Source organism: Jaculus jaculus, chromosome 12, assembly GCF_020740685.1.
Source record: "Jaculus jaculus isolate mJacJac1 chromosome 12, mJacJac1.mat.Y.cur, whole genome shotgun sequence".
NCBI lineage: Eukaryota > Metazoa > Chordata > Mammalia > Rodentia > Dipodidae > Jaculus > Jaculus jaculus.
The window spans coordinates 102,733,926-102,761,828 of NC_059113.1; the positions used below are offsets into that span (position 1 = coordinate 102,733,926).

Sequence of the window (27,903 nt, forward strand, 5' to 3'; positions counted from 1 at the left end):
TTGGAATCCAAGGATCCCTGAACTGGTCTTCTTAGACACAGGGGGAATTTGGCAGAAGCATACATCTACATCACTTCTGAATATGTGTACACACACACGTGTGTGTGCATGGTTCCTAGCAGTAAGGTGAGCAAAATGCATAAGGGTTAAAGGCAGTACCTTGGAAACCAGTGAGGTAACAAACAAATGCTGGGTTTGTCATTACTATCTACAGTTGCACCAACACCTGCTGAAACACTAATTTTCCATGACAACAGGAGAACTTACTTGGTAAATTAACTTTTTCTATTCACACAATGAGAAAATATGTCAACACACATTCTATCACCAGAATGCCCTTGGAACCCTGGAACAAAATGCAAATTTTCAAGGATCGCTTATGTAAAACCCAAAACAATTTGTAGTAATGGTTTCTGCACTGGAGCCCCTTTCCGACTTACTTACTTCTGCTGCTGGTGATCCACTTTAAGCATGACTTCCAGACAATTTACAAAGTCACTATAAACTTGAGTTACTTAACATTCTCTTTAAGATCCATGTAAAATCATAGCCAGTAATCTATTGGTGATTTTATTTAAAAAAATATTTATTTGAATGTGTGTGTATACACACTGTGCAAGTTTCTCTTGCTATGTTAAATGCATATGCATCTAGCTTTTGTGTGGGTGGCTAGGGAAATGTGCCTGGGATAAGAGAGTTTGCAAGCAAGTACCTTCGACTGTTGAGCATCTCCCTAAGAATTAGGTGAAGAGCTAATTGCTCTCACTGCCAGTGCTTCCCCAAACCAGAGCCTGTGTGCATAGGCAAGGACAGAGAGGGGCTTCTCCATGACAGCTTATTTGAAAGAAACTTCATGTTTTAAAACTGAGGATGCCGGGCGGGGTGGCACACACATTTAATCTCAGCATTTTGGAAGCAAAGATAGGAGGATCACCATGAATTCAAGGCCAACCTGAGACTACATAGTGAATTTCAGGTCAGTCTGGGCTAAAATGAGACTATACCTCAAAAAATAATAATAATAAATAAAACAAAAACTGAGGAGCAACACAATATTGTTCTTAAGACATATAAATTTATAGTCCATACATTATACCAACCTATATCACAATCCCAGGATTCTAGCCAGAAGATCATGCTTGGAGAATCAATATACTAAGGGACATGTGAAGTTAATTAACAATGGAAACAATTGGAATTAAAAGTTACTTATATCAAGCCCTAAACAAAAATAGTTAAATAAAGCTGGAGCTCATGAAGAAAGGGATCTTACATAAGTATCTTTGGATCTCAAGAATTGTCACAAGAGCTCCTATAACGACACAATCACTGAAGAGTTCCTAGAACTTCATATAAAGAATAATTTTGTCAGGACCTCTGCCCACTAACTACATGGTCAACACAGAATGAATGTCATTCTTGTGACAGAGCCTTGTTGCCAAAGGCAATTATCTCAGTGTAACTTAAACAATAATTTTCATTTCATCTCTGCTGTCTGTTGTCTCCTTGGGTACACACACAGCATTCCAACAAAGTTTATATTCTGCAATAATAAACTCATTATCGTTGGAGAATCTACTTTAGTTTGCTATTTTAGGTTGACAATGGACCACTGAGTATTAGACATAAGAGGTAGGAATGAATTGGCCTTTCAGAAAGGATAGATGAAATGGACAAGAGGTAGGCAGGTTGAGGGATGAATTTCAAGGTGGAGCTAGCTTGATTAAATATAAAAATTCTTTGTACTTTGTTGATGCTGCTAAAAACAGATTCTAGGAAATGTAGGAGCACTTAGGGGACAAACAGGTAGGGGAGAACAAGGAGTAGAATTCTGGAGAAATTGAGATTAAAAGTGTCTATGGAGACAAAAGTGGATATATGGATTGAGAGCAGAAGAGATTGTGTATTAATATAAATATATATTATGGATGCATTTAAAAAATGAAGCTATACATTTAACAAAAATTCATTTAAACTGAAAGCCAAAAATGGCTTATTTTATTATAAATGTTATCAAAATTCAGAATAGTTGAGAAGTAGTGATCATTTTGAAATTTTAAAATTATTTAAGCATATGGAACAGAATATTATATTCACAAAGCACTGCAATCGCATACAGACAGTAACCAAAACTAGAACAAATCTTAATTCATTTCTGGTTTGATTAAGTTATTTTATCTAAAATTAATATTTGTCTTCTAGATATCTCTCAACATCTGAGCCAATACACATTCTTTGAGATTGCTTTAGGTTGGCATGACAGAAATGCAGTTTTCACTTTAATATAGTTATCCTAATAAAGTACATGGACAAAGGCCAAAAGGTGATGAGAAAGATGGGATATCATAGGGCATTTTTTAGTGGTGGCTACTGTTGTTCACATTTTATTTTTATTCATAAAGTCTATGGTAGAATGCAACAATTAATCTTAGAAGAGAAATATTTACCATGTTCTACAAGATTTGGTTCTCACATATCAAGTGTTTCTCTTTTGTTTTGCATTTGGGTGTATCATGTTGCATGTGTGCGTCTGTGTGTGTATATGTGTAAATGCATGTGTGTGTGTAGTGTATTCATGTTTGGATGTATGTGTTTGTGATGTATGCACATGGACTTGCCCATGTGGCACCAAAGCACTTGCTTGCAAAGAGATGTGCTCTACTGTGGTCGCTGGAGTGGACAGTCCAGCGTACCACTCCATCACTTTTCACCTGTTCTTATTTGTGTCACAGTCTGGTACTGACCCCAAAGCTTGCCTCCAGCAATTCTTGGGTCTCTGCACCCCCAAAGAGAATGTGATTACAAGAGTGTGGCTTTACACCCAGATGTGTGAACAGTTCCTTGGTCTCAGCGTTCCTCAGGCTCTCGTGCTCGCACAAGAAGAGCTCTCAACCGCTGAATCTTCTCTCTAGACCAATGCCAACTCTTTCCTACAGCCTACATTGTTCCATCAGAAGTCCAGCTCTATTGTTCTGAGGTTCTTTTTTTTTTTAATTTTTTTTATTTATTTATTTGAGAGCGACAGACACAGAGAGAAAGACAGATAGAGGGAGAGAGAGAGAGAATGGGCGCGCCAGGGCTTCCAGCCTCTGCAAACGAACTCCAGACGCGTGCGCCCCCTTGTGCATCTGGCTAACGTGGGATCTGGGGAACCAAGCCTCGAACCGGGGTCCTTAGGCTTCACAGGCAAGCGCTTAACCGCTAAGCCATCTCTCCAGCCCTGTTCTGAGGTTCTTATCCCACCACATGAGAAGGGGCTGGTGCCAAGGTGTGTGTCCCACACCCTTTTGGACTGAGGATGCCAGTTCTGTAGACTGTGCTCACCCGATCAGTGACACAAAGATGATCACAGGCCTTATGAACTAGAAACCAGGTGACAGCCCCAGAGGGAAGCATGGAGAAGCAGCAGGAAATCTGAGGACAGGGCCAGAAGTAAGAGAGCTTTACCTGATACACCAGGTTAAGGGATAGGATGGTGAAAGGAACGGTGCTGAGGATCCTGAGAGGATTTTAGCAAGAGGACATAATGTTGGATACAGATGGAGGGAGCCAAACACAAAGGGTGAAAAATGACAATGGAAAGTCACTAATGTGGGTGAAAACATTCGGCTTGGTAGCCAAGCCACCAGGAACACATGGGGATTAATAATGTGTAAGAGACAGTAAATGTGGGCAACACTGTGTTCTCTAACACTGGGGGAAAAAAATAAGGAACAAAATCTCCTGGACTCTTGACAACAAGCCTTCTCCTCACAGGGTTTCTTCTCACATGACTGTCAAGCATCACTCAAATTCGGTCCACTTCTCTCTGTGAAGAAAAGTTTTGCTCTTCTGTTTCTTTGTGTGCATTCTGCTGTGCTTGGGTAAGCACCATTTGCTGACGTAAACAGCTGACATTTCAAATCATTCCAATAATGTTCCATCTCAGAAGGCTGCTGATATAATTGTGGAGACACATCACCCCATTCGTGTAGGTGCAGTATGTCAAGGTTGGTGATTACAACCCACAAAGCAAATGAATACTGACTACCTTTGATCCTTTCTGACAGAGAAGCCCCTTAAAACAAAGAAAAACAGCCAGAAAGACAACATGCAAACAAAAATCACAGCTTCTTCAAGCTCAAGAGTCTTAAATGCCTGGTGATGGGAGGGTACGCACATAGTACCACACTGTTCTGCAGACCTTGATGGCCCAAAAACATGATGGAGTTCCTCCGATGGACTTTAGCCCATTCTAAAAGAAGAGGAAATTCTGCCACTCGACTTAAATACTAGTAGCAGGCAGAACTTTGTGTTGGTAATTGCTGAACTTTGAAGTACAATGTGGCTTAGAGTGGAATTTGTTTCATGTCTCATTATGAAGACTTTCTTCTCTGTAGTTGTCTCTCGATTGCCCCCAAACATCACACAAATACAGCAGAGACAGAATCTGCAATGCCTAAGACAAAATCAAAAGAAAATAAAAAAGAAAATTAATGTCAGTCTATTTCTTCTAAAGATTTAAGTAGAAAACTAAAGTTGCATTATTGTTTGGAGTTATAATGAGTTAATATCTACTAAGAAAATAATTTAGTAATTGATACTACCTGCCAATAAACACACAGTAAATTCAAAAGGTGAACTAGAAGTGACATCTAATATTTCTAGTTCAAGAAAATAGAAATTACTTGCTAACTGAATAAATGGATTTTGTTAAGATATGTCTTACATTGATCTATTCTTATTAGAAATACAATAACCTATGGAATTATTTTAATTATGATTTAAAATCTCAAACTCTTAGATTTGAACTTAAGGAAAATTTCTATAAATCACAAGTCACTTTAGAGTTTCTTAGACTAGGAAAATACAGATCTCAGTCCCATGGCAAAGCAATTAACAGTACATCTGAAGACTGGATTTCACTTCAATGGTCCATATATTTGAAATTTCTTGGCTTATATTGTCCACATTATGCCACTGTTCACAAGCAAGAGTAACATGATAATAATCGGGTATATAACTTTCAGGAATCACACTCAGGTAGGACTTGGATCCCAGTATAATTAGTAACCAAGCAAGCCCTTGGAGATTCAAATGCGGAAAGCAGGTAGAAAGAAGAAATCTTTCAGTATTTGGTAGCTGAGAGTTGAGGTAAGGACACAGAAGTAATTATGAACCAGTATCTGAATAATGTTTATGTTACCCTCTCCCCTTTCAGAGCTCCTGCACAGCTACCTCTCAGCACAAATCAGACAAGTCACTTCCACAGACAGCAAGATTTGTGTCAGCAGCAGGGGTAGTCAAGGAGCAGCAGCAGCGACAGAACTGTGAGGAGCATTGGCATAAAAGCAGTCATGACACTGAGCAAAGGAGTCTCACCAAAAGAGCTTTGTAATGTGTTCAACTGTGTTCAACATATCATCAGTGGAAAAAAAAAAAATCTTTCACTGGGATAACAGAACAGGTAATTAGTTTTCACGAATTCTGTGCTATGAAATGATTGTGCAATAAGATTAGACTGACTCAAAACACTCCCAAGTTTTGGTATAACACTTTTTATCAGTCTCACAATCTGGAAAGATCTACAAGTTCTAAGATGTTGGATACTATAGATGTTTAGAACTCATTATGAGAAATTAGTGATTATTTCTATACACAATTTAGTTTGAGTCTATCAAACTTTAGGGAGCATGTTGATTTTTCCACAGAAAGTCTTAGATGACAGTTCTGCATATATTTTAGCATTCCTATTTGAACACTGAACTATTTATTTTCAATTGGTTTGCTACTAGTTGAAAATGTGGACATGCATTGATACAAAGTGTGTATATTTGGCTCAGCCTTCCCATTTCAGTTTGCATTTTGTAAGTTTTTGCAGGTGGCAAGGAGAAAATAACATTGGAATTTACATTTTTGTGCTTTGACACAAAGGAAAACTGATTCTTAATAGCCATGTTTTTATTCTAAATTTCCTTTGCAGTACAGTGTAAGGGATCAAATCCAGGGCCTTACAAATGACAGGCAAGTTCTCTAGAACTGAGCTATATACTTGGCTATTTTCAGTCATCTTGAGCAAGAAATAAAGTGCATAAGTTAGGAAAATTTATGCAGCTGCACAAAGTAAACTTGGAATAGTGAAACAACAATTCTGGAATTTAATCTCCTAAATTCAGTGTTTATCCAGCCTTTGAAGTAATTAACTTTAGCTAATTATTGTGCTTTTAACATTTTGACATGTATATGTGACATATATTTTCATATTTAAATGTACAAGCATATAATAGTACATTATTTACAACTTTATTTGCATTAACAGGGATAAAAATTATGATCACAAAAGTGTTCTGGGTAGTTTGGAAACATTCTATAAACTAAACATGAATACTAAAAGTACATTTCCAATTTAGTCTTGAATTTTCAACTTACCACAAGTATTACCACCCATTTTCACATGGGCATAACCATCCACTCCCCAGGAGTCTCCCCATGAGTTCCGCACCATCCAATATGGAGTGTTTCCTACAATTATAAAATGGTAACCTGATAAACCTGTATTTGTCAGAAAAGCTAAAATTTCAGTTTTTCAGTTTCTAAGACCTGTAAAATTAGTATTTATTATGCAGAAGGATCATTTACGTTTCCTAAAAATTATGTTGTCTCAACATAAGTAAACTATTTGGGTGCCTTTCAGTTGTCTTTATACTTTTCTCAATAGAATACATTTAAATTTGAAATCATTTTTCTTAGTAAAAAGACTGCAGAAGACAAAAACCACAAATTCCTAGGGTACTGGAAAAAAAAAAAAGAATGAATCAGATATGTCTTTTCCTAACAATTACTCTATTTTATATCAAAATATCATATAATTTAAATGAGAAAATGTGCAAGGTATTACATTAAATCCCCAGCAACACAACTGCCTGAGGACACACGTACACATACACCATCATCATTTGGGCCTGACTGGACATTCCCACACTGGAGAACAATGACTGGTCACCCGTGAGGCACAGCAGTCCAATCCCAACAGTCTTCCTTCTGGAGTTCCATGAGGAAAGCAGCCCAGCATCAGGGACACTTGCCTGTCTTATCGAAGCCTGTGACAAGCACAGCATGGTTGGCCTCTCCACTGGAGCAATGGTGCTGGATTATGCCCCCCAGATAATCCTGCCAGCTCACTGCATCCACGACCACAATCAAAGGACCGAGGGAGAGAAGGGCTCTTGCCATTTCATCTTCTTGGTCACTATCAAAAAAAGGAAATGCTCAGGTAAGTCAAAAATAAACATAATGTTCAAAACTATGTCTAATCAGGGTACATTTGATTACAGTTACACATAACCTAACAACACAGGCTAAAAGACATCTGAGATCTTGACATTCCTATCACTTTATGGGACTCTAAAGTACCCAAAACTCAGCCTCCTTTTTTACTCTTCTTGTGCTGTGTGATGTATTCATACTTAGGGCCATGGGTGCTGCTGACCCTCCAGCAATGTGGAGGTCCAGACAGCACAAAGGGAAAGGAGAAACGTCACATCTCTGTTGAGAAGATTTCTCAGACACCACACTCCTGCAGGGATGGATCTCATTGCCCAGAACTCAATTACATGACCGAGTCTAGCGGAAAAGAAGGTACGGAGTGGTGGTTTGTATCTGGTTGGCAAGGCAAGGCCTACACTTAAAGTACAGGGCTTCTTTTAACCACAAAATGTGAAGTTTTGATATTTACTGATGAATACTTTCTTATCTCTGCAAGATGACTGTGTGAGACTCCACAACTTACGTTTGCAAATATAAAATACAGAAGTTATGCATAAGGGTTACTCAGAAATATCTAATGTAATTACACAAAAGAAGGTATGTCAGAAATCAGGAAAACAGGAGCTGTGAAGATGCAGGAGAACCAGCTGAAAAGGGAACCATGCCAGAACTGCATCAAACCCCTTGGCTGCTTTCACGGTTGTTACAGACGTATTCCCACAAAATCTTATGTGCAAAGCATTTGCCTCCATTGAGCTTAAAAACATGAGACCAAACCATTATTTATATTTTTCACAGGACCCTGAAACCATGCAAATGGCAGCTGAAGCCATTAAGATAGCACCTGGTAGTTTATTGCTACAGTAAACTATGGATGGATTAGCACCTGCCACGAGTAAATAAATACCCTTTCTTGTGCCCAGCTGGGAGCCAGTTCCCAGCATGGAGATATTTTGTCTACAGAGGAGGAAAACTTGGAAAATTTAGCAAGGGATTTCCTGTCATAGAAACTATTCACTTGACACATGTGGTTACTTAAAGTACTAACCTGATTTTTTTTTTTTATTCGCAGACTTAAAATCAGACATTTTGAATGTTTGCCCCAGTAATTAGTATATAATTAAGATTACCCAGGCAGAGACAAATTTATGAATGTTTCCACGGGTGCCATGGTTGATAAAGGCTTGCTGTATGAATGTTCTCCTCACCAGTACAGCCACACTGGCGTCACTGCTCTGCAAACATGCCTGCAGGCCTCTTGCTAAGGACCTCCATGCCTGTTTCCTTCTGTTTGGAGCAGGATTTGCACAGATAGTTCCATGGCCACACTCCCTCAAATATCACTCCTCATTGGAGCTATCTGGACAGCCCTTTTACTATTACACCTGCCCACTCCCATCCCCAGATACTTCCTGCCCCTTCCCATTGTTTGATTTTGTTCCTTTTGGAAAATCCTACAGGACTGGAGAGATGGCTTAGTGGTTAAGCGCTTGCCTGTCAAGCCTAAGGACCCCGGTTTGAGGCTCGATTCCCCTGAACCCACGTTAGCCAGATGCGCAAGGGGCGCATGTGTCCAGAGGACCTTTGCAGTGGCTGGAGGCCTTGGCGCACCCATTCTCTATCTATCTATCTGCCTCTTTCTCTCTCTGTCTGTCACTCTCAAATAAATAAATAAAAATCATACAATAAGCACATGATACAAAGTTCTATTTGTTTGATTACCCCTCTCCATCAGTGAATGACGGTCTATATAGATGGGATTTTGTCCATTTTACTCAGGCTCATCTCCAGAACTTTAAACAGTACCCAGAAATTGCTTCAATGAAGAAGTCAAATAATGATCTCTTTCCAGCTCAACAGTTTAGTATTATGCTATCAGGAAACTTGCTATCCATTACTAAAGTGCAGAAAAATGTAGATGCTTTGGGGCTAGGAGAGTAAGTCAGTGCAGGAGAATTGCCTGGCGTACACAGAGCCCTGTATTCTACTTTCAATGTCATAAATAAACAAGTTAGAGACTTTAATTTTTTTAATTTATGAGAAAGACAACAAGAGAGGCAGAATGAGAGAGAGAGAGAGAGAGAGAGAGAGAGGGAGAGGGAGAGGGAAAGAATGAATTGGTGTGCTTAGGGCCTTAGCCACTACAAACAAAACTTCAGACGTGTGCACCACCTTGCGTACATGAGCCAATTTGCACTTCTGGCTTATATGGGTTCTGGGGAGTCAAACCTGAGTCTTTAGGCTTTGCAGGCAAGCACCTTAACCACTAAACAATCTCTCTAGGCCCACAAATATAGATTTTCATCAGGTGGGACCTCTTCCTGATTAATTAAACACACATTGCCGTTAGTTATTGTGTGTCCTTCTATCCTCTCTTCCTCCCTGTTTGCCCCTTTCTCCCCTGCCCTCTTTTTTACTCACACACACTTCAATTCAAACACATACCAATTACTCTTTTGCTCCTAATTTTTCAAGTTACTTCCCATGTACTTATGACATGTGATTCTCTGAGTTCCATTTAATGATATTTGGAAGTCTGTCTCCTTCCATGCATATCTTACCCTTACTCTCAAGAAACTGACAGCTTATAGAGACACGTTTTCTCATCTTCATTACTTTTCCCATAGAGAAGATTCTAACGGATGTCTTCAGTGACCTTGCACAGCCTTCCACTATCCTGTGCTGTCTGACAGCTGTGAAGCCCAGGATCTGCTGTATGTTCTTGGGGTCACCCATGGGGCTCTGGCTGCAGACAAGAGCTGCGTTGATAATCAGTCAGTCCTCTACGTACTGACATGATCTAAAGGGTTGTGTTTTGTTCAAGGACCCAATTCCATCACTGACTGTTCCCAGATTCCGTGCAAGGAAACCATCTGGATTATGAGATCCTTTTATGCACAACGTCACTGAGTCATAGAACATCCTATTTCTGGAATTCTGTTCTTCTGTTTTCTGTTGCAAAGATGACAATGGCCCATCATGCACTTTTATTAATGGAGCCAGGAGTTGGCTTTCCTCTTTCCCATATCCTGAACACTTATTCTGCATACAATTAAATGGCCTTAATAATTATCTCCCAGCTTGTGCTTTTCAGTTGATTACAATTATATCTGAATGCCACCCCCACAAACTATCCAAAGTTATCCTTCCCTTCATTTTCCAACTCAGATCTTTGCCCCCTGCCAGGCTTTGGTTGTTTTTTTGTTGTTATTGTTTGTTTGTTTGTTTTTGTTTTATTTTTGATCCTTGAATATTTATCCTGTCACTGTACAGTGTGAACTGAATAATGTGTCTTCAGTGTTAACTCTCAGCTCTGAGTTTCATTCAAAAACATCGTGTTTTGTGGTTTTCCTTGTGGCTGATATCTTGAGAATCACATGGAAATTACAGAGTATTTGGAAATGCTTCTTGGTACTCAACCCGTAATCTATGAGCCAAAGACACAAAATGATTTTGGATCAACTCAAAAGTAATACTATTCTTTCTCTCTCTGGAGAGATGGAGACATGGAGAGATTGCTTAATGGTTAACGCAGTTGCCTGTGAGGCCAAAGGACCCATGTTTGATTCCCCAGGACCCACATAAGCCAGATGCATAAAGTGGCACATGCATCTGGAGTTTGTTTACAGTTGCTGAAGGCCCTGGTGTGCCCATTTTCTCTCTTTCTACCTGTTGTTTCTCCTTCTTTATCAAATAAATAAAATTAAATTTTAAAAACAAGTAACACTAAAAATAACCTGATGACATTTAGCATCTGAATTTTTAGCATCTTTGTGAAAAGACAACAAATATAAATTATAATTTTAAGCTCAATTAAAACTTTTCATTTAAAGTTCTTAAATTTAATATGATGATGCATATTAAAATAAGTCGATGCTCTTTATGAAATATCTGTGACTGGCCCACCCAGTTGTGACTGCTACGTGAGCCCTCTAGTGGAACGGTATTTCTAAAACAACTAAGAATTAGCAAGAGTGACATAAACCCAATGATTAATTCTGAATAGAGCAGACATGGCACAGTGAATAACATATGAAATACAAGATATTTACCTGAAGTCATACGCAGAATAATTCTTGATGGAAACTCCAGACTCGGAGCTGGAGAAGTAATGGCACAGACCATTTTCTGCCTTAAATGGATATTCTGATTCCGCCACCAGTTTCACGTGTGTCTAGAAAAAACAATTACAGAGTTTCCATTGCCTACTGTTTGAATCTTTGCTTCTGTGTACTTTTGTGCTGTGTATTTGTATCTATATCTGTGTGTGCATGGAGACAGGATGAACTAAAGTATGCCTTCCACATCTTTGTGAGACAGAATCTCTCTTTGGCCTGGAGCTTAACAATTAGGCTAGACTGGCTTCCCAGGAGTCCCTGGGGAATCATCTCCTCTCTACCTCTCCAGTGCCAGGGTCACATGTGTGCAGCAATACACCTAGCATTTTAATATTTTATTTAATTATTTGAAAGTGAGACACACAGAGACAGGAAGAAGGAGGAGGAGGAGAGAAAGGCAGAAGAGGAGAAGGCAGAAGAGAAGAAGGAGAAGAAAAGGGAAAGGGAGAGAGAGTGAACAAGGGCATCCCAGGACCTCCTGTCATTCCAAATGAGCTCTAGATGCATAAGTACTTTCTACTTGTGGATTTACATGGGTACTGGGGAATCAAACCCAGGTCATCAAGCTTTGCAAGCAAGCCCTTTATCTGCTGAGCCACCTCGCCAGCCCCTGCTGGGTATTTTTATTCAGTACTGGAGATCCCACTCTGGGTCTCATGCTTTCAAAGCAAGTACTATTCCAACTCAACTATATTCTCAGCCCACGTTATTACAATCATATGGAAGCTACTTTAATGTAGTTCAGTCTATAGCAACCTATCACGTGGGAATAATTTGAGACTTTCAGATCTTGAACTAAATCTTCAGTGTGTTTCACAAAGTCATTCTTTTTCTTTGGCTATGAAGTTTTTCTCATATCCACTTCTCCAGAACTTCCACCCACGTGTAAATAAAGTCTTGACATCTTTCTCCTGAGGGCACACGACTGCAATAAACTTTCTTTCCAGGCTTCCTGACTCTAGTTACCTATGGTGTATACAGAGAGGGCTCCTAGCATGTACAGATAAAAGCAAAATAAAGCCAGTGTGTAATGGGAGGACCTCTGGATTTGGAGATTGCTGGCTTGATGGCTCACAATGGCTCCCTTGTGGGCTCATTTCATGCAAGTGATGTTGGGAGTGAAAAAAGTGTCAGAGAGGTCTCTGAACAGTGAGACACTGGTATATTGAGGAACGTTTGTTGTGATACTAACATAAATATCTTTCTCAGGTAAGTCTTCATGTTTTTATACCTGGATGGTTCATTTGTCTGGAAGACATTCACTGGAGTATGCCTGGAGACTCTGGAGGTAGCTCAGTGGTAGAGGGCCTGTGCACGACCCTGGGTTCAATTCCTTGTGGTGCACACAACTGTTCTCTTTCTGACTCGTTCATTCAAGCTCTGGCCACCTAAGTTTCTGAATGTGAAACCTTACTTCATCCAGAGGAGTAATCAAGTTCTGAACAGACAGAAAACAAGAGAAATGAAGGATTCAGAAGGCTGAGGGATTGTCACCTTGTTTAACCAGCTCAGCGCACTTAGAGGAGAGCCCCCTCTGCAGCCGTAGTTACTAAAGGAACAGTCGATGACCTGCTGCACGCTGAGATCCTCCAAGGGCTCCCCCTGGATTGCGTTCACAGATTCCACTGCACCCACCACACTGAAGGCCCAGCATCCTCCACACTGTACAAGAGAAGAAAGGAGTGACATTTACCATCAGCTTTGAAGCCAGATTTCCTAACGTCTCTAAATATCGCAAAACCTACCTGGAAACCAACATGTATATCAAACTTGTAGCTCTTTAACTTGAAAAAAAAAAAAAGAAAGAAAAGAAAACCAAAAGTCCCTTTCAGCATCAACATCTAATTACTTGCTCAAATTAAATACTATCAGACTACCTTAACATATTGTTAATTAAATAATAAATTATGTAATTGAATATATTATTAGATAAATTTTATTAATATAACTATCACATAATAGATTAAAATAAGTTACTATTACAAATTATGCAAAGAAGAATAAAATGGATTATCAGAGATTAAGGAAATGCTTGGAATTACTGAGGATCTCTTAAAAGATTTGTCTGTGGCTTCTGTTTTTTTTTTAATTTTTTTTTTAATTAGAGTTAGAGAGAGAGTGAGAGTGAGAATGGGTATGCCAGGACTTCCAGCCAATGCAAATGAACTCCAGACACATGTGACCCCTTGTGCATGTGGCTAGTGTGGATCCTGGGGAATTGAACCTGGGTCCTCTGGCTTTGCAGGCAAGTGCCTTAACCACTAAGTCATCCCTCAGCCCTGTGGTTTCTATTTATAAGTGGTTGTTACCTGGGAAAAAATGAAAGGGTTGTTTCTAAAAGAAAGGAGGACCCAAGGAATGGAATTAGGGATCATAACAATGTAAGGCTGACACACAGTACAGGCAGAAAATACAGGAAGATTTGAAACTGATTTAATCCTAGATTTCTATCTCAGATTTGATCTTTATGGTAGAAAAAGGAAGGATAATCTACTGACATTGTGTAATGAAGTTCTGAGCAACTTTGCCTTTTTAAAAACAATATTTTATTTATTAGTTTGTAAGCAGAGAGCTACAGCCACAGAGGTGAGAAAGAGAGAGAGAGAGATTATGGGTGCACCAGAGCCTGTAACCACTGCAAGGAACTCCGGATGCATGTGCCGCTTTGCACACCTAGCTTTACCTGGGTCCTGGTGAATCAAACTCAAGTCATCAGGCTTTGCAGCAAGCATTTTAACCTCTGAGCTCTATCTCTGACCTGGAACTTTGGTTTTAAGTGCTTTGATTCAGGTCTCTAACTGCAGTGCTTTTGGCATAGGGAAAGTTGCCAAGTGATAGGCTGGTCTCCATACCTTAAGGAAGTCTAGTGGGATCGGTAACACCACATGGATAACGAGTACTTGGGGAAGCCCGCAGGACAGCTCCTTTAAAACAGAGTACACCAACACTGCCTTATACATATATTGCCTTTAAAAAGACTGATTTAAAAGGTCCTCTTCACGCTGGAGAGATGGCTTAGCAGTTAAGTGATTGCCTGTGAAGCCTAAGGACCCCGGTTCGAGGCTCGGTTCCCCAGGTCCCACGTTAGCCAGATGCACAAGGGGGCGCACGCGTCTGGAGTTCGTTTGCAGTGGCTGGAGGCCCTGGCGTGCCTATTCCCTCTTTATCTGTCTCCTTGTCTCCCTCTCTCTGTGTCACTTTCAAATAAATAAATAAAAATGAACAAAAATAATATTAAAAAAATAAAAGGTCCTCTTCAAATGAGTTCAACATTTCCTCGTCCTTGGAAGAACATAGTTGATGACCAATGTCCTACTTATCATGAACACAATAATAAAATGAATGACTTGATGGTACATTAAAAGTTTAATGTATGACCATGTGTATCAAATCTGAGAACTCAGAAATGGCATTGTACCTAGAAAGAGATGGAAAGACTGCTGGGTGCAAAATGCTTCCCATGCAGAGAGAGAGGCCGAGTGACCTGTGGAGGTTTCTAGTGCAGGCAAATTGAAAGAGTCCTCCCTCCTGTGGCTGGGAGATAGTTTTCTCTGGCCAGTTAATAGTGCAGATATCCAGATAGTGGGTACACAGAGCTAGGGAGTGTGAAAAAAGCACTCTTCAAAAGTCTGCAAGCTAGGTGAGCCACCATGGGTGAGAGGCTGCACCACTCACATGGGCTGTTACCATTTTCTTTCCGATTTGATAACTTTCTGCCCACAACCTCATAATACTCCACAAGCTTCATACGACTCAACTCATCCTTCTGCAAGGACACATCTGCTGTCAAGGTAAACGGCTGTCGTTACTGCATGACTTACGTACTTCTTCATTTTTCAACAAGTATGAAATTGTACTACTGCGTTTGTTAGATTCTATTTGTTATTAAAATGTCATGGGTTGGGGCTGGAGAGACGGCTCAAAGCCTGCCAGACAAGATTTGATTACCCAGTACCCACTTAAGCAGATGCTAAAGGCAGGGCACTCATTTGGAGTTTTTGCAGTGGCAAGAAGTCCTGGTACTCCTATCCTGTCTCTCCCTCTGTCTGGTTGTCTGTCTGTCTTGCTCCCTCAGATAAATAAAAACGAAAAATAAAATGTACAGTTTTTAAAGCACCATGGCTTTATCTCTCGTCTCCTATAATTCCCTGTATTACACAGAAGTGATTTGCAGCAACGTGTGCGCTGTCTTCCAGCTGCGGACCGCACTGAGGAAGACCACAGCCATGGCGCGCGACCCTGCAGAGACTGGGTGAGCTTGGGTGGGACTTTCTAGGAGAGTTCACACACTGACAGCAGAAAACCCAGGGCAACAGATGTGTGGTCTTCCAATATAAACAGCCTCATTCCACTTCTCAGCATATTTTTCTTTTTGAATCAGGCACTCAGTGATCATGTTAACCTTCAATGTCCTGCCTTCCATTCCATGGCAGGGTTGGTTTCCTAGCACAGCTACCTGGACATCACTGGAGAAGGAATGCTGAGGGCAACGGGAACTGGTGAGTGAACAAGCCCTGGAGAGTTTATCTTCAAGGAATTAAAGCCAGAAGTGAGCGCCTGGATTCACATTCCTCAAAAATCCCTCTGTTCTCTCTCTCTCTCTCACTCTCTCTCTCTGTTTTTTTTTTTTTTTGTTTTGTTTGTTTTTTGTTTCGATAATGGAGGTGTGATCTTTGCTAGAAAAACTTGATGATAATACTTGACCTGATAGATGCTTTCTAAAGCCTAGATGGCTAAAAGAGAAAAGGAATGTCACACTTACCACTTGCTGGTTTCTCACTTTGGTCACAACATGTTTGTCTCTCCAGTCAAATCTCAGTGGCAAAGACACATTCAGGATGGACGTCTGTCCTTTGGTTGGGTATCTGGGAGACCGAAAAGTTTTGCTTCCTAAATACAGGGCTGCATAGAGACACAAAAGGGGCAACCAAGAGTGTCTGTTAAAAGGAGGGCTCCTTGGGAATAGTTCTGGAACAACTTTTCAAGCAGAAACAATGGCTCTGTGAGAAACCTGCCACTTGAGATTTTCCTCTGTACTTTTCTGTAACACAGAATGCATTCTGCTTGAAAGGTACAAAAGAAACTTTCTACAGCAAGACAGGAACTGACAGAGAACAGGGCTTGATTGATAGAATCAGGTCAGGAATAAAAACGTATACAACTGACACCTTTTCTTTCATCCTGTGAAACCAAGAGGGTTCTGGATAGAAACAGAACTAAAATCTGTTGATGAGACAACTGTCCCTTAAAACTACGTGTGCATGCGCACATTTAGTTCTTTCACAGCAATCAGCAAATAGTAGGGGTGAATCCATTTTCCTTATGGTTAAAACATGGTACAGGTTTGAACATTGCTAAGTATTTAAACATATAAACTATATAGCTTTTAATTAAAATTTGTAAAATGAAAGAAAAGGAGAGAAAGGCTTCATAATAAAACCTTCCTCAAAAAATTAAACAAAGAAGTTAAAATCAGGAAACTGATCAAATAGTAGTAACTATAAGGCCATACCTTTAAATTCTTCAGGAAACAAATAAGAAAACTGATTTATTCCATAAAAGGCAGTGGAGTTTTCATGACGAAAAGAATTCAAGTATCGATGTCTATTAAGACTTTCCTAAAATAATTTAAAAAATGTTGTTATAGATCTACAGCTTCAGTTTTCCATGGCATTCTGTGTATAATCAGAGATATCTTCCAGTTTAAAAAGTTAGGGCTTAATTTATTTCCTACAGATTATGAAAAAGATGTGTAAGGCGTTCATATTAATTTTCGAAACATCATGTAATCTAGAAGTAGTGCCTAATTATATACTTATTTCTTTAGGCAGTGTATGTCTTAGGCATCTATATAGTTTTTTCATCATGCATGTTGAGCATTGTTGACTTACTGGAAAATGAGCTATGGACAAATGTTGATACTAGTGGCAAACTGTCTTTTATAAACATTCATCCATGCAACGAAGTCATTATGAATATGAAATGAATCTTGAACATCTTTGTTTCCCTCAATGCTGAGGAAGGAAACATGAAAACAAACTAAGTGAATGAATTAGGCTAATTTCATTCAGCTGTATCTGCAGCTCTGTTTTTCTGGGATAAAAAGGTTTTATGAAGAGATGTAGCCTTGAGCTACCCGAATGAAGGCCTGGTTTACATACACAAAAGGAAAAACTGTAGTCCTTGTTTTTTATTGATGTACTGATATCTAGGTTCTGTATTTTGTCATAGTTTATCTTACTTTGCTTTTTCTATGAAAGTGTTTCAATTTCCTAACATTAACACATCATGCAGGTTAAATGAAATTTCAGGGGAATATAATTTGTACCATTTTATAAATTCAAAACTAATTCAAGTAAATATTGGCTTACATATTTAAACAATTATGAGTGTATGTTGGAAACCAATCGATAAACTAAGGGCAGTCTTATCAATACCACTGATTGTCACTTTGTCACTACAATGAGGACACATTAGTGGAACTACCAAATCCTGAATAATCATCTGCAGTTTAGCCATCACATAAGTGACATTCTCCTGCCATGTCTTTACATGTCATCACCAAGGTAATTTTTAAGAAGACCATGGCTACAAGTTTGCATCATTTTATTCTAATTTAACACTTATGTATTTTAGAGAGTGAATGAGAGAAAGAGAGAGAGAGTGTGTGTGTGTGTGTGAGAGAGAGAGAGAGAAAGAGAGAGATAGTATACGCATGCTAGGGCTTTCAGTCACAACAAATAAACTACAGGAACATGTGCCACTTGGTGCATTTAGCTACATGTGGGTACTGGGGAATCAAACCTTGGCTGTCAGGCTTTGCAAGCAAGTGCCTTTAACCACTGAACCACCTCTGAGCCCCCACACCATCATATTCTTATTGAGCATCACCAGAAGGGTTTGTAATCAATGAGTTGAAGGCCTTTTTGAGTTCAGGTATTACAAAAAAAAATAATAATAATAATACCTTGGTATTTCAACTTCTTGGTGAAGCAAGACTTTGAATATCATCTGGATATATTCATCTACATATGGTAATAAATATAAGCCACTTTGTATGTGACACGTGACAACATAAGCCTAGTATTAACAGCCAAAGCATCCAAAAAAACTCATTCATCAAAAAGACTGATTTAGGGCTGGAGAGATGGCCTGGAGGTAAAGACGCTTGCCTGTAAAGTCTAAGGATTCAGGTTCAATGCCCCAGTACCAACATAAGCCAGATGCACCAGGTGGCAGATGCATCTGGTGTTTGTTCGCAGCGGCTGGAGGCCTTAGTGTGCCCGTTCTTTTCCCCACTCTCTCTCTCCTTCCCTTTCTTTTAAGTAAATCAGTAAAAAATAAAACATTTTTTTAAGAAAGTACTGGGACTAGAGAGATGGTTTAGCGGTTAAGCGCTTGCCTGTGAAGCCTAAGGACCCCGGTTGTAGGATTGATAACCCAGGACCGGTTAGCCAGATGCACAAGGGGGCGCACGCGTCTGGACTTCGTTTGCAGTGGTTGGAAGCCCTGGCTTGCCCATTCTGTCTGTCTACACGCCTATGTCTGTATTTCTCTCTCTCTCTCAAATAAACAAATAAAAATAAAATATTTTTTTAAAAGTACTCTCCCTTGAGCTGGAATTGACAAAAGATAGAGGACATTAAAAGTGCAGAAGGAACGCTTGGAAGCCATGGGAAGGTGCGTGGACAGCCATCCGCTGGGAGCTTCGCTGCTGCTGGCTGAACTGTCAGAAAAACCCAGCAGGAAGCTGCAGTTCCCATGGCAGCGCCCAGCTCAGACCTGAGCAGCGAGACTAGCTATGGGAACAAGACACAGACCTCTCCTGATACCCAGTTTTTGTTTAATGCCTCCTTGATGGCCTTGCCAAACCTTCAAACATCACTCGCCGGCACTGATCTCAAACCTTCCTCCCCGCCCCCTGTCACTCAGGGTCCACATTCCTTTGAAGTCTGTCTTCCCTGTTCCTCTCCCTGTTCTTTCTCACAGGCATTATTCCTGGTATGCGGGAAAGAAAGAAAAAAAACATGACATAATTTCTCAATATCAGGCATGAAAAGGACCATGACTACAGTGCTAACCGAATTAGTAAAGTAATAAATATTTTGATAACCTTATGACAATGTTTTACAACTTGTATGAAATGGACAGACTCTTTGAAAAATACAGGGTACTGAAGCTGAACACAGGAGAAATAGAAAACCTGACCCGGCCTTTATCAACTCCTGGCGTTAAAACTGTAATTGAAAATCGACCCACAAAGAAAACTTCAGTCCCAGATGGTTTCAGTGGTGAATTCTACACAATTAAGAAAGAAATAACACCAATTTTATGGAATAGAGGAGAAAGGAATACTTTGCAATTTTAACAAAACCAATTTTACCTTGATTCTAAACTATAAACAAAAAAGACATCTCAAAGAAATAGGGCTACTCAGAAACTCTCCTGAACAGGGCTGCCACATCCTTACAAACTATTAGCAAATCAAAGCCAATGATATTTCTAAAGGACAATTTATCAAGGTCAAGTGCAATTTATATATAAGTTCTACACTGGTTTAACATTTTATTTTATTTTTTTAAAATTGTTCATTTTTATTTATTTATTTGAGAGTGACACAGAGAGAAAGACACAGAGAGAAAGAAAGAGAATGGGCGTGGCAGGGCTTCCAAGCCACTGCTAACGAACTCCAGACGCGTGCGCCCCCTTGTGCATCCGGCTAACGTGGGTCCTGGGGAATTGAGCCTTGAACCAGGGTCCTTAGGCTTCACAGGCAAGCGCTTAACTGCTAAGCCATCTCTCCAGCCCAGGTTTAACATTTTAAAATCAATCAACATACTATATAAATTTAACAGATAAAGAAAGTAAACAATGGTATACTATGTTTTTAATCTTACTACTCAGTAATTAATCTTTTCTCTTTCTTTCTTTTTAATTTTTTTTTTTCTTGGTTTTTCAAGGCAGGGTCTCCACCTAGCCCAGGCCGATCTGGAATTCCCTATGTAGTCTCAGGCTGGCCTTGAAGTCATGGTGCTGCTCCTACCTCAGCCTCCCGAGTTCAGTTCTGGGGTTAAAGACGTGCGCCACCACAGCTGGTCAGTAAGTAATCTTATATTATTAGCAAATGCATAAACATTAGTTGACAATGTTCACAAAATTCTCAGTAAATTTTAATAGTAAATTAATACTTCCATAACTTGTTTTCAGTGCAGAGGAGCCCAAGAAAAGAATACAGCTGGGCTGGGGAGATGGCTTAGTGGTTAAGCACTTGCCTGTGAAGCCTAAGGACCCCGGTTCGAGGCTCGATTCCCCAGGACCCACGTTAGCCAGATGCACAAGGGGGTGCACGCATCTGGAGTTCGTTTGCAGTGGCTGGAGGCCCTGGCGCGCCCATTCTCTCTCTACCCCTCTTTGTCACTCTCAAATAAATGAATAATAATAAAAAAATATTAAAATAAAAAAAAACTACAGCTTACTTATCAAAGCACACCTGTGAAAATGAGTGCAAGTGAAGTTAATCAAAATACCATTCAAGGGGCTGGAGAAATGGTTCAGCGGTTAAGGCGCTTCTCTGAAAAGCCTAAAAGCCCAGGTTCAATTCCCCAGTACCCACATAAAGTCAGATGCTTGTAAATAAATGATTTTTTTTTTGGTTTTTCGAGGCAAGGTCTCACTCTGGTCCAGGCTGACCTGGAATTAACTCTGTAGTCTCAGGGTGGCCTTGAACTCATGGCAATCCTCCTACCTCTGCCTCCCGAATGCTGGGATAAAAGGTGTGCGCCACCATGCCCGGCTATAAATGAATATTTTTAAAAATACTATCCAAGGGTCTTATCCAATTGAGAATCAAACAGAATATCAATGAAAAAGAATAAAGTAACCAACCATACCTTATTAAAAATTGAGAAATCATTAATAAGTACATATGTTTAAAAAAAACAGTGTAAATGTGATGGAATGTCACATAAGAATATCTTCATCTATGAAATTTGTGCATTGTTTATAAAAGAAAGACCCGTGTTTTCAAGAGATAGTGTGAACCCAGAATACAACATGTGGACACATATTTACCAGGTTGAAAATTGTTACATTCTTGCAGTACTTAAGATTGCAAAGTGTTTGACCAAGAACATCTGATCCTAGGAATTAAATTAAGTTGATGTTACTGTCGATTATTATATGTGCAGGTGTGAACATTCGTGTACTGAGGATTGAACCCACAGCAAAAGCTCTAGTTCTCAGCTGCCCCTGCAGATTACGACTTGATTTTAGACTCATGAGTGTGGCTAATGCCACAAGTCCACCCATCCAGTGGCCACTTGTGGGTTCACACCCTTTGTTGTGGTTGGGAAGAAGGAAGCACACTTTTATCCACACTCTCTCCCTGCAGTGAGAAAAAGAGAGAAGGCATGTTTGACTGGATCATTTTTGTCAACTTGTGACAAAAAAAAACACCAAAATATTGACGTTTGCAGTAGCAAATGTCCTACCAAAGCCAAGGATGAAGATGTCAGTGAAGTTATGCACTACCTTGATCTCAGCGAGCTCACACTACCTCTCCGCATTGCATCGCTTCAGAAACGCCTTTTCAGCATCCAAACTTTATGCCTTCTGGCACAGGACTTATAAATGCATCGACAAACATGCAGAGTTAATATATCTTAACGCTTTTATTTATTTGCAAGCAGAGAGAGATAGAGAGAAGTCAGACAGGAGAGAATGGGTGCACCAAGGCCTCCAGCCACTGAAAATGAACTCCGGATGCATGAGCCAACTTGTGTATCTCGCTTTATGTGGGTACTGGGGAATTGAACCCTGGTTGTTAGACTTTGCAGCAGGAGGGTTAACTGCTGAGCCATTTAGCCAGCACTGAGTTGATATATTTTAAATATTCAAATCCTCAGTTTTCAATAATGATTCTAACAAGCTATTAGGTTTTAGTCTGCCATGCTGCGCTCGAGAGAAGACAAGTGTCCTTTCCCTAAGACCTCCTGTTGGCTTCGGCTTCTGACGCGGTTCTCTGACCCACATCAGCAGTCGCGGCACTTACAGGGCTCCTGCAAACCTTGCTCTCTCCCACTACTCACCAAGGGACTGACAGAACCAGCTCCACGTGGCAGCTGTGAGGCACACCTGTGCAACTACCCCGACCCCTTTACACGCCCCAATGCTGCTCACTGTGTGGGGAAGACACCACTTATTGTTGACTTCTTGCCAAGAGCCAGAAATCCTGCTTTCACCCTCTTCCTTCCCATAATCCTAAAACTCCCTCCTTGTGACTCTAAAAAAGACCCTAATGTTAAAAGTTCTTCCCTAGAAGTTCCTGAATGAGCACGGATTTCTGGAAAAATGAGCAATAACACATTCCTGTGTAGCAGTGGTCACAGGCCTAAAGAACCTGAAAAAAATTTCCCCATCATCGGAAAAACTTGTTCCTTGAATATGAGTAAATATTTTTCCCTCTTGTGTCTCTTCAATCAACATTATACCTCAAGATATTGATTCTAGGGAACTCTCTCCATAGAGCAAAGCTTAAAGTGAATTCTGACAGCTTCACTTCTCAGCCTTGCCCACGTATGAACATGCAGTCATGCATGTATGTGTCATGTGTGGGCATATATGCCTACGTGTTTGTGCAGCACACACACTTGCTTCAGGTGATCACATGTGACAATGATAGTCTAACTGTGAGCTGACCCTAAGCTGTCCCTTTGATAGTCTGATCCATGGCTTTCTCGCCTAGCTAGAATGTTAATCAATGCTCAGAAACTCGTATAAGCCCTTAATTAGAAAACAAAGACAATGTTTGCCTGAAGCCAGAAGTAGAGGGCTACCATCAGGAATGGTAAAAGATAAGTCCTCAGATAAGACACATGACCTGGCCTCATAGAGGGATTAGGTTGAAGTTTCCAAATTCCTCAAATATCTACATTTTTCTCATAGAATCTGAAAGCCTGTCAAGCATTTTGATCCCCGTTTTCTTGCAACTATGGACAATCACAGTCTTAGAAGTAGCTTTGTTTAGGATAGTGGAAATATCTAAGGGCAGGAACTCATGGAGTACTAGAGGGTCCGGAATCTATCCACTAGAAGAAAACAGTCATGGAAATCTTTATCACAGACTGTCAGTAGAAAATAAATTAAAATGTATTTTTCCTGCATGTACTCAACTGCCTCTGGAGAAGTATGCAGATCCTTAAGTACCAAATCTTTGGGATTTTGCATGTTCTCAGCCATTGAATGCACTAAATATGTAATTGCAGGGTTAAAAACTTCGCTAAATTGCAATACTTTTTCTGAGTCCTTTCTGTGAACAGCCCTGTATGAAGTAATTGCTCATATCACCTCTCTGTACAAGTGCCTAAACTGAGGCACAGGTGGAGATAGATGTTCTTAAAGTCATACCACTAGCACTTGGAGCAAGGATGTGCTCATGAATCTCTTAGGGAATCAAAAGGAAGGATATGTATTTAAGAGGCTCTGTGTCTATTTTATTAGCAAAGAAGGCAATAGGAATTTGATATATTTTCCCCATTAGCATCTCAGCTTTCTTCTATTGATAGTGATTTATTTTGCAATATCAAGATATATAATGATATGTTTAATTCCCTGACAATGGCATCCATGCACACAGGGCATACATTTTCTATTCAAATTACTACAGCAACATTAAGTCCTTTGTGAATTCATTTTTTTTTCCCCTTCCAGATTAAGAGACAGAGTTTTCACTGCATTGCCAAGGCTGGTCTTGAGCTTCCTGGCTCAAGTGATCCTCCTGCCTTAGGCTCCTAAATACCTAAGCATGTAGACAAATGCTTTCTTGCCTGACTTGTAAGATCACTTTTACTTTGGCCCTCTAAACTCACAGTGTATCTGTCAGATCTTTTAGACTTTTCTTAAACAGCCTTCATTAGCAGGCTCTAAGGTTTTGTTATTGGACAACCATGAACTTTACATATGGTAGCGAGCTATTCTTAGAAATGTCTTCATTTTTGCAAGGTCCAGTCATGCTAATGATGAGTAAAAAAAAAAAAAAAAATAAGCATAATACTATATGCAGTATGAGAGCACTGATGGAACCTCTCTCAAGATGTGGAGATAGTTAGTCTTAGATCACTGATTCCCAAGTGAATATGATTTTGCCCCTTGATACTCCGGAGACTGCCATCCTGTGGGGGATGAGGGATGCTTCTGGAATCTCCAGCGAAGTCAAGCTTTTAATCACACCACGTGTGACTCACTGAAGGTAGAGCACGACAAAGGCACACATCCTGTAACGTCAGCAGCACCACTGTTTGAGCCTTATCTTAGCATAATCAAAGTTTCCATGATATGCTTTCATCAATTACTGCTTTCGGAAAAGTTCTTAGAAAAAGCACTTCATATGTAGTGTTCTGAAGCCTATAAAAATAATAATTTATGCACATTTAATGTGCAATATAAAATAATAGGTGCATAGTCAGTATTTGCATGGGTTTTGATAAATTAGTTGACAGAATCTATTTTTAATGAACTGCACTTTGCAATTATTTGTTTACTGGAAAATGAACTACCGGGCGATATTTATACAATGCTTTCCTGCTGGAGATGTAGTAAGTTTACGCACTCATTCCAAGCTTCTGGAATTAAGCAAACCTCCTGCCACAGCCTCCAAAGTATTAGGACTACTAGCGTGTACCAGGATGCCTTACGTATAATCACGCATGTTTAAACAACAGAGTGCTCATTTACTTTTGCATAGCTTCCCAGAGGTCAACACACACTAACACACCAGCCGTCCGTGTTTCTCTACGTTCCATAGGAATGATGCTTAAATGAAAGTGAGGCATGAAGTCAAATAAGGAGCATCAGAAATCATGTGTGCACACATAGGTTCTTGTACTAACAAAAGGCCAAATGTGACATTTAGGAGTCTGTGGAAAACTGGAACTTGTGTAGGAGTTCCAGCACTTCTTCCTGGTCAGGCATACTGTGAAGCATCACATCATGAACTTTGGCGGAGTCTTGTCTCACCAAACGGTTCTGCAATGACAGTTTGTGGGGAAGTTTCACAGGTTCCAGTTAACTTCCTCTGAAGCTTTCAGAAATGCAGAAGACTGGCATGTTAGGCAGCTTTCTGATACTGTGGCAAAACACCTGAAATAGCCAACTTAAAAAGGGGGGACATTTGTCGTGGCTAGTGAGTGTTTCACACCATGGGCACTTGGTATGTAGCCCTGAGCCCGTGGCAGCAGAGTCCACACCCATGCTAGCAGGAGCACGTGGTGAACAACTTTCTCATAGCACGGGCAGCAGGAAACAGAAGGTGTGCCAGGGTCCCAACACCACACTCAGAATGCTCTAACTTCCTTCCATCGCACCACCTGAATTCTTAATGTCTCACAACCTTCCAATAGCCCCATGTTTCTCTGTAGCACACAGTGATTTTTATTTCATCTTGGCTTTTTCAACCCAACTTCTTTTTGAAAAATATTACTTCATTATGAAGCAAGGGAACTTTTTTGATTTTGCACCTAATTCACCTGGCAAGCAAACTGAAAAATGTTATATCCACCACTCCACCAGTTGACATTTTTTTTTTTTTTGTAAAAATAAAGCATTCTAGAGACACACTTAGTTTAACTTACCACATATTTGGATACATCCTGCAAATCCAGCATTGTTCCCAATGCTCACCACACTTCCTCCACCTAGCCAGGGGTTCAGATCTCTCTCTACCTGAGCTCCAAGTCTACCTAAAATATTTCCTGAGTACTCATGTCATCAAACAAATTACTTACCAGCAGCAATTGCTAGATAAACATTTGCAGAGGCTGGAGAGATGGCTTAGCAGTTAAGGTGCCTACCTGAAATGCCTAAGACCTAAGTTCAATTCCCCAGTACCCACATAAAGTCAGATGCACAAGGTGATAGGTGCATCTGGAGAACGTTTTCACGGCTGGAGGCCGGGCCATGTTCATTCTCCACTCCCCCCCCCCACCCCCCGGCTCTTCTATATCTCTCTCTGCTTACAAATAAATATATTTAAAAAATAAAAACATTTTCAGTGTTCTTAACTCAATAGTTTTAAAATATAATAGGGTTTAAGATGTTCTCCTCAACCTACAGATATCTACCTGGGTCCTCATATTTCTCCTGAAGAGAGTCATGCTTTCTAGGTATGTGTCGCCTGGTTACAAATCTTCATGGGACTTAGTACAAATAAACACGTACATCATATTTATAAACAACTTATATTTAAAATTACTTATAACTGACTTTCTGTAGGTTCCAATACTCAAGTACGTTTTTAGCTATTTGGCAGATAACACATTATGCCCAACGTTACGTATTTTATCCCAGAGAGTTTGGTTCATTAGGAAATGAAGCCAAGTTTAGGAGTAGGTACAGACCATCCAGGGACTCTCCTCAATGGGAAAAGTGGTTCTGCTTTCCACAACTAGAAATGAATTCCAGTGCAATGAATAGGAAAGAAAAGTACTCATCTTGCCTTGAGGGGCGGGGGGAGGATGAACACAGCCAGGGAAGAACAATGGCCCTGTTAATACTGGAGCTTCCAAAGGGATGAGGAAGAGCAGAAACAAGTGAAGATATAGAATGTCTCAAGAACAAAAAAAATCAGGAGACTGCCAGGGGAATACATTATATACACGTTCCCATGAGCAGTGTTTCTAAGTTTTGACTGATTTTTTTGATCCAGAATAAGTGAATTTGCTTTTATAATAAAATTAAGTCATTTTGATCTCAATTTTTAAAATGTGATAAATAGCATCTGTTCTAGGAGACAGCGAGGCCAATTATAAATTGCCATTCCTTGCAGTTTCCCTTAATTTCAGCAAAACATATATCCTCCAAGATTGGGTCTTACAGTACAACGGATGGGTTATTACTAAGACTTGGTAACTACAAAAGCAAGTGAAATGTTTTGTTTTTCTCCCCCCTCCCACCCCCAACTTCAGGTTAGAGGGACCTTAAGGTCCTGCTGAAAGAACGCTGCCCAGAGCTGGACCATCAGTAACCCAGCTGGACGCTTCCTGCCCCTTGAACTTCTGATGCCAGAAGAGCGAGCCGGCGCCCCCTGCAGGGAGGCCGTGAGACTGCAGGCTTCCCGCCTACCTGGACCACTGGGGTCGGCCTGGGGGATGCTGCCCACCTTGGGGATGCTGCCCACCTTGGGACCTGCCCACCGACGGTTTGGGGCACACCACATAAACCCAAAGGGAACCCCCCCCCCCGCTTTTTTTTTTTTTCCTGGCGAATCAAATCAGTGGCCAGCAGGACTCCCTGGCGCGAGGCACTGGGCCCGGGAAGGAAGGAGGGAGGGAGAAGGAAGAGGACGGGCGCGCTCGGTACCCGGAAGGCGGCCGCCCCTCGCTCGCGGCTCGGTGGCCAGGTCCCGGGCTCCCCGCGGCGCAGGCAGCAAGCGCACAGCAGCCACAGCCAGCGCCAGCGCCGCTCCATGCCGCCGCCCGAGGTCCTCCGCCCGCCGCCGCCCGCTTTCTCTTTCGATTCCTTGGCTCCGCCCCCTTCCCCGGGGGGT

General features: G+C 40.6%; 1 protein-coding gene across 1 annotated transcript; it reads right to left on the minus strand.

Moving 5' to 3' along the window:
* Positions 1-3,741: 3,741 nt before the first annotated feature.
* On the minus strand, positions 3,742-27,824 carry Ctso (cathepsin O). The gene is made up of 8 exons (XM_004655961.2): positions 27,717-27,824; positions 16,876-16,981; positions 16,126-16,265; positions 12,858-13,025; positions 11,298-11,419; positions 7,065-7,228; positions 6,409-6,501; positions 3,742-4,438 (listed from the first exon to the last, which is right to left on the minus strand). The coding sequence occupies exons 1-8, from the start codon at positions 27,822-27,824 to the stop codon at positions 4,404-4,406; spliced, it is 936 nt and encodes a 311-aa protein (XP_004656018.2). The 3' UTR covers positions 3,742-4,403.
* Between the last annotated feature and the right edge of the window lie 79 nt (positions 27,825-27,903).

What these genes read in the sequence shown, in the direction of transcription:
- Ctso (XM_004655961.2), bottom strand. Translation starts at nt 27,824, where the DNA reads ATGGAGCGGCGCTGGCGCTGGCTGTGGCTGCTGTGCGCTTGCTGCCTG. An exon ending in AAGTGAGAAACCAGCAAGTG is followed by an intron (nt 13,026 to 16,125) that starts GTAAGTGTGACA and finishes TCTCTTGTACAG; the next exon opens with TGTGGAGGATGCTGGGCCTT. An exon ending in CGCTGAGCTGGTTAAACAAG is followed by an intron (nt 11,420 to 12,857) that starts GTGACAATCCCT and finishes TGTTTTTTCTAG; the next exon opens with ACACACGTGAAACTGGTGGC.